Source organism: Echinops telfairi, unplaced genomic scaffold, assembly GCF_000313985.2.
Source record: "Echinops telfairi isolate 266 unplaced genomic scaffold, ASM31398v2 ScPeMD7_18;HRSCAF=68, whole genome shotgun sequence".
NCBI lineage: Eukaryota > Metazoa > Chordata > Mammalia > Afrosoricida > Tenrecidae > Echinops > Echinops telfairi.
The window spans coordinates 40405108-40414975 of NW_022103915.1; the positions used below are offsets into that span (position 1 = coordinate 40405108).

Below are 9868 nucleotides of genomic sequence, written 5' to 3' on the forward strand. Positions count from 1 at the left end.
GGGGGTTTAAGTGGAGAGGAAATGTTTTGAGAATGATGAGGGCAATGAATGTACAAATGCGCTTTACACAATTGATGTGTGTATGGATTGTGATAACAGTTGTATGAGCCCCTAATAAAATGTTTATTAAAAAAAAAAAGTTGAAAACTTAAAAAAAATCAAGTTTCAGCTTTAAATATTTTCTGCAAAAAAGGAACAAACAAGTAGTATCCGTTGGTAGATCTTATGACATACCTTTGTCTGACAAATCCCTACCTACGAAAGAGCACAATTTAAAAAGATGGAGAAAGGAAAAGAGATACAGTGAAGGATAAGGAAAGCAAAAGGGTGGAATGAAAAGACAAAAAGAAAAGAGGAAGAAGGAGAAGAGTGAAAAAGAATAATGGTAATATAATTATAATTATATTGAATGAATAATAATTATAATTCATTAAAAAATATTTTTTGCCAACGGTATGTTCAATGCCAGGTACTAAGGCCAAAAACTTAAGTCAGATACAGTCTCTATTATCAAGGGGTTCAAAACTTGATGGAGAAATCTGACACAAATGATAAATTACAAATGATGTACTAAAAGCTGTATCATATGATTGGACTAGAGGGTAGAACATATAATGTTAAGTAGTTAAAGAGTTTTAAAAGAACATTCATATCTGAGCCAACCTAAAAACTGAGAATTTGTTGACCAGTGAAGGATCAGAAATGCATTTCAAGCAGAAGGAACAGCATGAGCAAAGGAACATCAGTCTGAAAGAATATGCTGCATTCAGAAGAGGTGGGCTAAGTTGGCTGGAACAGGCCGGGCGATAGGACATAAAGGCAGGAAGGCGGCTACGGTGAAAGGGGGACGGTAGGAAATGAAGCTGGAAGAGTGATTTGTTCTTAGGTGCATTAGGGCTCACAGTGACTGCGTGTGACAATACTGCACTACTCCAGAGCACTTTCTGTGATGTAATCAGGGTTAAAGCTGCCAACCTGTATGTTATCAGCAAATTGCTTAATTGTTTGAACCCAAAGAGCACCTTAAAACAGCGAGTAGAGAGCAACCTCTAAGGTACAACTATGGGTCTCTCACACGTGAAGGGAAGAATAGTGAATAAAATCAAATAGAAGTATCGAGGCAATTAGTCCATCATGGAAACATCAGTCTCCACAGCCCTAAGACCAGAACTAGATGGTGCCTGGCTACCACTACTAACGGCTCTGAAATGGATCACATTAGAAGGTTCTGAATCGTGTGGAAGAAAAATGTGAAACAAAACTCAAAATCAAAAAGGCAAGGCTCACTAATCTAACAGAGACTGACGGAGCCCTTAAGACTATGACCCTTACTCACCTTTCAAGTGTCGAATTGAACTCATCCTTGCGGTTCAACTTTCAGCAAAACTATAGATGAATCTATTTAAATATACAGTAATAGTAGAAAGATATGCACTCATCAGATCAACAGGAGAACAACGGGCAGCATCTGCCCGGAGATAAAGTTCGAAGCCAGGACAGAAAGAACTAGTGGAAATGGGAAACACGGAAGGGACATGGCAAGAATATTGTTACATTGTAGGAATTGAAATTAGTCATGAAACTATTCTTTTAATGAATTCTTTAATGGAAAACCAATATGCTCTATCAACTTTCACCCAGATCACAATAAAAAGTTAAAAACGAAAAATAGGGTAGGGTCGGTTGTGTTTTTTTGTTTTTTCAAAATTCTAAAAAAAAAAGTTTATAATAATAATGTAAACATTCCCTAGGATAAAGAGTGATGGTAGTGTTTTAACCTTATAAAACAATTTTCTTTATAATACAAATACACTAATTATAATTATTGGTGTACAAATGAATAGTACTCATTTCCAATTACCCTTTTACCATTAACTTTTCATTGTGGTTTAAGTGAAAGTTTACATAGTAAATGAATTTCCATTAAAAACTCATGCATGAGCGTGTGGCATTGGCTGCAATCCCCACACTATGACAGTAGTGTCCTTATTTCCACTCTTGATGTCTGTTTGATCAGGTTTCTGTGCCCCTTTCTGTATTCTCATTTTGTTTTTGGACAAATGTTGCCCTTCTGGTGATGGCAGGCAAGCACATTCCTCACGGGTGAGAAGTGGACTCTGGGAGTTGCTTCAGTGCCATGTTGATGTTAGGCAATCATTTCATGGGTTACTCCAGTCCCTGTAAGACTAGTAAATTTGGTTGCCTTTATGAATATGAGTTTTGTGCTACCTTTTTCTCCCCTTCTAACTGGGGCCTTAATGGGGGCCTGGTCAAAACAGTCAGCACTAGTAACTGAATACCATCTATTTCCTTCTGTTCTCAGGCCAGAAGAGGTGTGGTTCATGTGGGTCATTAGTCCTTTGGACTGCCAATATGATTCATGTGCTTGTTTGTCATCTACATATCTTTTTTTTTTACTGTGAATTAGGTAAATATATTCAGAAAAGGTGGACTAAGCTTATACCACTGGAAAAGGGCACATGGGATAACAGGAAATAAAGGCATCTAACAGTTTTAAAGTCAACAACTCATACATATTTTGTTTTGACTCACCCATTACAGTCCCCTCAGTGTATCACCACTAATGCCTTTTCTTCCATATGTGTCCTGTTTCCATTCCTCATTCTTGCTAGCCCTCCTCTCCTAACTTGGTTGTTGGTTAAATACTGTCCTTTTGATCTTAAATGGCTGGTTATTCTAACACAGAGGTGAGTCTAGTTCCAGACCTAAAGATTGACTAAGGCCATATTCTAAGGGGGAGTCCCACGAGTCTCTGTCAGATGAGAAAGCCTGGTCTTTTTTATGATTTAGAGTTCTATTCCACATCTTTCTCCCACTCTATTCAAGATCTTTTAATGTGATCCTTTTCAGAGAAGTTAATAATGTGATTCTTTTCAGATTAGGGCATCATCTACTTTTTCTGGTCTCAGGGTTTAGAGACTGATGTTTGTGTTGTCCATTGATCCATTGGACTCATTGTTCCCATATGTCTTTCAATTTTTATCACTCTTCTTCCTTTTAAGGTGCCCTTGTGGTGTAGTGGTTGAGCACTGTGTTGTGATCTGCATGGTTGGCAGTTCAAAACCACCAACAGCTCCAAGAGAGAAAGACTGGGCTCTCTATTCCCATGAACACTTAAGACTCAGAAATCCAAAGAGGGTCGCTATCAGTCAGCATTGATTCAATGGCAGGTTTTTTGGTCTTTCTTAAATGGAGAATAACCTCATATGGCTGCTCACAAGCTTTAAAAGCATCAGTCACTACTCACCTATATTTCATTGTGAAGTACATTACATCTATTCACCTTAGTTTTCCCTGCGACTTTCTCAATGACCTTTTCCCCACACATTGTGCTACATGCAATGGGTTCTCTACTTAGAAATAATTTGTTAAGACTTATTTTGATATATATGAACTTGGAAATAATAAAGCTGTATTTATTATGAAATACTACATATGTCACAAATTGCCATTAGTTCAGGTTGATAGCCTAAGGAAGAATGAATTGCTAAGGGCTCACAGAGGCATTCTCCCCCTTCCCCAGGGTTGCTATGGTTTGGATCAACCCAATGGCTGTGACTTTGGTTTTTTGGATATGGCAGCGAGTTTTTGAGTTGACAATTAATGTATAGACTTACCTGCATTTCTGAAATGAGACATTATATAAATATAAGCCCCAGAAATATTTATTTTTTCAATATTTTAATAGTCTAAGAATCCTTGAGGTTCAGTATTTTAACTGCACTGTTATCTTTTATGCTCAGTTTTTGAACTTTAAATGTTAACACAGTTGTCATGGAGACAATGCTAACACAAAGCAACCCGTGCATATCAGAGTAGAACTGTGCAAATGTTGCCAAGACAATATAATTTTACTCGCAGACTCTTAAAACTACTAACAAAATATTAACAGCACGTACTACAGACATACGTTGTTGCTATCTGATATCATTGGTGAGCTAAAAACCATTCTTGCCTCGTTCTGAGAACATGTCAATATTCCCGGAAATTACTTAGCTAAGCATGTTCATTACATGGCAGTTGGCCAAGCCCACGTTCATACCTGTTTCGGGTGGCATGGGAATGGGGTCCTTCTCCTGAAGTACAGGAAGGCTGTGTGCAGACAATCTCCCTGCGCTGGCTGTGGAGTGAGAATGACACCCATGAGAGAAGCTAACTTCCTTTTCTCATCTTTATGTGAGTAAAGTGCATGAGTTGTGTCTTGGTGACCCTGACACCTGCAAACTAGGGAGTGGTATATACTACCCTCCATGTGAAAGAACTCTTCCCATAGAGGGGGTAACAGTGTCAATCACTCAAAACTAATATCATTACAGTTCACAGATTTGTAATTAACTGTATGATCTCGAAAATCACAGTACTGTTTTAAACTTCTAGGAAGGTTCTTTTCTAGAGAAGACTATATTCCATCCAGATATAGGAGTCACATATCTTATGAAAATTTTCCTTAGATCCATTGCTTATAGAATCAAAAGGAACATAAGAGGTAATAGAATAATTTCCCTTTTGTTTTGTTGTTGTTGCGTATTTTTTTATTTTAATAAATCTTTAATAATTTCCCTTTTGTTTTATAGTTTCCTGATCATCAGACCTGCTGTACAATGATATGAAACTGTTTCACAGCATTTAAAAATACCATAACATTTTAATGACTCCCATCCTCAAGGTCCCTTTCCAACTTGCCATCCTATAAATGATAATTACAATTTATTTTTTCTTGATATTTATGAATAATTGCAATAGTTTCTCTATAACATCTTAAACATAGTAACTAATCAATCATTTTATAGCATAGGTAAAACTCTTACATTTTACTCCATTGCTGTATATGTGTTTAAACATAAGACTTTTTTTCTTGCCACCACAAATGTCAAGATTAAAGCCTCCACATTTAGATGTCTACCAGTTTACGTTATATAAAGAATATATCCAATGTGGACAAAAATTACTAGGTGATTAAAAAGATCAAAGGTGGGGGCTATATAATGAACTATAATTAATCCACTAAGTTTATCATTCCTTTTTCAGATAGATAATGTAGACAAGAACAGTATGAGCAATGTAATTCATCTCCTAGTTCCTTTTTATTTTCTCTTTTCTGATTTTGAGTTTTGTCCCTCATTTTTCTTCCACTCTATGCATGACCTTCGAATACAGCAGTTCTCAGCCTATGTGTCGGGACCCCTTTAGGAGTTGCACAACCCTTTCACAGGGTCATCCGATTAATAACAGTAGCAAAATTACAGTGATGAAGTAGCAATGAAAATAATTTTATGGCTGGAGGTTACCACAACATGAGGAACTATATGGAAGGGTCGCAGCATTAGGAAGATTGAGAATGTGATCCTTTTCAAAGCAGTTAACCCACTGCTGATAGCTGGGAACCATGTAGTTTTTCTGATCTCAGGATTGTGGAAACTGATGTTATTGTGATCCATTAGTCAACTGGACTAATTGCACATACCTTTTTGATTTTCATCCCTTTTCTTTCCTCTGGACAGGGAAACACAAATAGTTGTACCTTATAGGGCTGTTAATAAACTTTTAAGATCCCTGTCTCTACTCATCTAAGTCAGATACAGAACACTGTCTTTGTGAACTATATCATGCTATTTGACCTTGAGTTCACAAGACGATGCTCCTGATTCCCCAAGTCCAGCTATTTACTGCCACAAAATGCTTGATTATGTCTAAGTTTTTATAGCTTTAATACTTATATGATCTATTAAGCTTTCATGCTATGAAATAATAGAGGTTTTATAAATTTATACATTGAATATTTTAATCTGGAACTTTGTGTATACTTTTCTAATAATAATAATAATATAAGGACAATTTCATACTGTAACCAGGGTATAATGAATCGCTTATTGTCTGTTACCCCACTCAGGTAAGAAGCATGATTCTCATGGCCACTCAATTTAATATCAACCCCAATATTGCTCTGATATTACTACTGCATTCTAAGCCATCCAAAGGAATTCATAAAGTTCATGAAAATTCTTCATTATTTTTCAATTCCATTTTTCCACAATTTTTTAAGCTCTATAGATACAAACTATAAAATTGCATTAAATATGAATGTATTACCAATCTTTTCATGACTCACTTAATATTCCTTATTGGCCATCTGCTATGTCTAATGTATGTATTAACTATAAGCTATTAGAGATCATGGAAGGGTCAAAGCACTCTTCTTGGCATGGCTTCATGTGCTATTAGGAATTCATTAAGTACACTTTGATGAAGAGAATAAAAAACCCTACAGGCGTAGTCTATTTCTAAGTCTAACACTATTTCACTCTGTAACATTAAGCAGGATGCTTAATATTTATGTGACCAACTATAAGATGTGAGTGGTGATTATTCCTTTGCCCCTAAAGATTAAGCCAAGCAATTAATAGCTGGGAGATACAAGTTTTCAGTGATAGACACAATTCTCTACTCTACCAAAAGTTAGTTCTCTTAGGAAAGTCACTGCTATTCATATCATATTTAACTAAGTCATCACAGCAGCTCTAAAGAGACAGGCATTAAGGGGACAGTCACTATTAACACCAACTATTTCCCGCAGCTATAGTTGTCTTGGCACTTATTTGTATCTTATGACACTCCTCTTCCTCTTCCAAAGACAATATCATTATGCACACACAGCTGATACAAACTGGGCCAAACAATGTCTTTCTCTTTGAAATTTGTGATTCGAGCTGAGAGTCACTAGTTAGTCACAGCTCACCACTAAAAACTGAGGTTAACTCAGGGGATGATGTATAATTTTCTCTATCATCAAACAATAAAGAGGTATCTTAGTGAACCAAAGACATAAACCATAGATATATGAACGCATTTGGGGCTTGCACTTAACTCTAGCCCCGATCTAAGAACAACTAGTTCTTATGACATGATCCTACTCACTACTCGCCCTCCTGAAGAGATCACTAGATATGGGTACTATTAACAAAATGTGTTAAAGAAACTAGATGGTGCCTGGCTATCAGAACGAAAAGCATCTGAAGTCTTAAAGGCTTGTCTTAAAACAAGCAGCCATCTAAGTGAGGTGTCAACTAAGTCTACATGGAAAAAGGATCCAAGAATTATAAATATTAAAATTCAAATCCAAAGGAAGGAATGGTACCAGCATTTAAGTCGCAAACACTTGGTTCGCAGAAGGCTATGGATTGACAGTGGAAGCCAAAAATCCATTGGCAAGGTCCCCACGTGGATTAAGACTCTGGTGAATCTCTTCTGAACATAATCCAGGGATATGAATAGCTTTGCTATCAGACAGAAAATAAAGTCAAGTATGGCAGATGTAGTTAGGTTATAATGTAATATTTTATCACTTGCTTTCCCTTTTGACCCATTTCAAAGCTGTTTCCATTTTTAGTATTTCCTTTCTTTTCAATTGAAGCTTTTCTCTTTTGTATTGTCATTTTTATTGGGTTTTGTTTTTTATGTTTTATATGATTTATGCATATGATATCCAGGATAGCAGGTACATCTATAGAAACTGTAGCTGGATTAATAATAATTACCTAGGGGCATGACAGCAGAAGTTTGGAAGAAATGGGGAGCTAACAATGAGTATGAGAAAAAATGTTCTGAAATTAATGGTGATGATGATTGCACAACTCTTTCATTTTGATTGAACAATTAAACAATATGATACGTATATTATATGCCAATAAAACCTCTTTTTTAACAACTAGGGGTGGGGGTAGGTTCAGTTATTGAGGGCTCTCGTGCTTGGCCTTAAGTACATCAAAGCAATAACACTCCCCTGTGGAGAAATAAAGAAAGAAGAAGGCAAATATACAAAGAATTAAAATAGGAGATGAGAGAAATGGAGAGGAGGAGAGAAAGAGAAAAACTGAGAGCGAGACAGGTGCATTAAATAAATGTCTCAGTTTCTACCAGTTTTTCAATTCTTATTTCTAGATCCACAAGGGTCTGCGCTTGCTTTCTGTCCTTACCATCTCAATACATCCATAGCTGTTGTTGTTAGCAGTCATCCACTTGGTTCCAGCCCTAGCAACCCGAGGCACAACAGAACAAAACACAGCCCGTCCTGCGTCATCCTCACAATTGTTCCTGTGCAGGAGCATGTCTATCTGGTTGAGGGCCTTCCTCTTTTCACTGTCTCCCTACTATGCAAGATGTCCTTCTCCAGGAACTCGTCTCTCCTTTATCGACCCATATTGAGAACACTATGTTGTGATTAGGTGGAATTCTGTAACCTGAAACCAAAAAACCTTCTGTCACAGTTACTAATGTCCATGGCTTAAAAATAATGAAACTAAAAGCACAGAGAGGTAAGTAGCTCACAGAATAATAACTAGCTAATAATTAATAATAATAATCAGAAATAGCAGAGTCAAATTCAAATGTGTCTGACTAGAAAGCTTTGATGAATGAAAAAATGATGAGAAGTTTTATACAAAATAGTTAAATTCTGAGAATATGTACAAAAAAGAACCTAAGGCAAAATAAGCTGTAATTTTCACTTGAAATTAAGTAAATAAATTCCTACACGTAAAAATACCTCCATACATAGTCTTCAAATCACACTAAATGCTGGGTGGGTACATGAAAATAAAGGATAGAAGAATGTAGCTCGTGGGGACTGGTCATTTTTGTCATTACACTGGGTATAAAGCAAGCCATATCAGAAACAGAACATAGAATGCCACAACCAGCCCAAGGAGGAGCTATGCTAAGCTAGGATCCCAGCTAAGAAGCTATGGCAAAAGAGGTCATGAAGTAGTAGCCACAGTGACAGCAGACCATGAGATACAGCAGCAAGCTCCTCAGCCCATGCAACAAGAAAAGCTGAGTACCCTAACAGGAGGCTGACTTGCAGGGTTATCCTTTGGTCATTCATTAGTGCTAAAGGAACTTTGTAACACTTTCTAGAGGAGGCCAGAGGTCATTTGGTCACCTAGCTGAGAGGATGAGGACCATAGAAAGACATGCCTAATGGCATGGCTGAGAAGAGACATTGTGGGGAAAGGCCTACGTATATCCTTAATGGGTTTTCTTTTGGTCTTACACGTAACATGTCAATTTCCCTAATAAAACCAATAGTTAAGTGATGTTTCTGAGTTTGTGTGGCTACTGCCACCGACATCTAACCCAGCAGAGAAGTAGGACCTTGGGTGGGATGACTGGTGTTTGAACAGGATAAATAAGAGAGGAAGCACACATGACCTCTGCCTCATGGGAATGATCCTTGTGCTGATGTGGAGCTGGATTCTCCTCCCTGATGTAGCCAGAGAGAGGGAACCAGACTTGGCCGTCACACCATTTCCTTACAGAAATCTACCCTCAATCTCTTGACCTTCTATATCTCCTCTTTAACTGAGACCATGCTGACTTAAAACCTTCTATTTTTGCTCCATTTTAATGATGCTAATGTGCAAAAAGCAACAGTAGTAGATAGCAATCTATTTTCATTACTCAAATGAAAAGTTACAAGGTTTTTATTAAGTACACAAAGACTCATGGTTGCCTAGTTCAACCTAATTCAACTATCTTAAAAGAAATAAATGTGAAACAGTCTTCTTGAATATCTGCTTACTCTACAAAACCAGTGAGAATCTTCAATATCTAAATATGGATTGAAAAGGTAAAAGAATCTCTAAAAACTCTCTGTGAATCATTAAAAATGAGTTGTTACAGATGCTAGTGAATATGGAGGCTGATTCAGGGTTCTCATTTCTTTCCCTCTCTTTTCCAAATAAACGTATAGTCCTGAAGGCTATAACACACTCATCAGAGGCTTTCTTATTAAGAATTAGCAGTACAGTGAACCCTCGCCACTTCGCGCTTTGACTTCCGCGGCTTCACT

The 9868-nt window shown here is 37.1% G+C and overlaps 1 protein-coding gene across 2 annotated transcripts in view; it reads right to left on the reverse strand.

Moving 5' to 3' along the window:
- Nucleotides 1-9868, reverse strand: part of FUT8 (fucosyltransferase 8) — a 166790-nt gene that overhangs the window by 131881 nt on the left and 25041 nt on the right. The window contains exon 2 of one of the 2 annotated variants that reach the window (XM_045288156.1): nt 4064-4141. The exons of the other annotated variant lie outside the window; for it this stretch is intronic. Coding sequence (XP_045144091.1) covers nt 4064-4141 — 78 coding nt within the window. The remainder of the gene's footprint in view (nt 1-4063; nt 4142-9868) is intronic. 2 annotated transcript variants of the gene reach the window in all.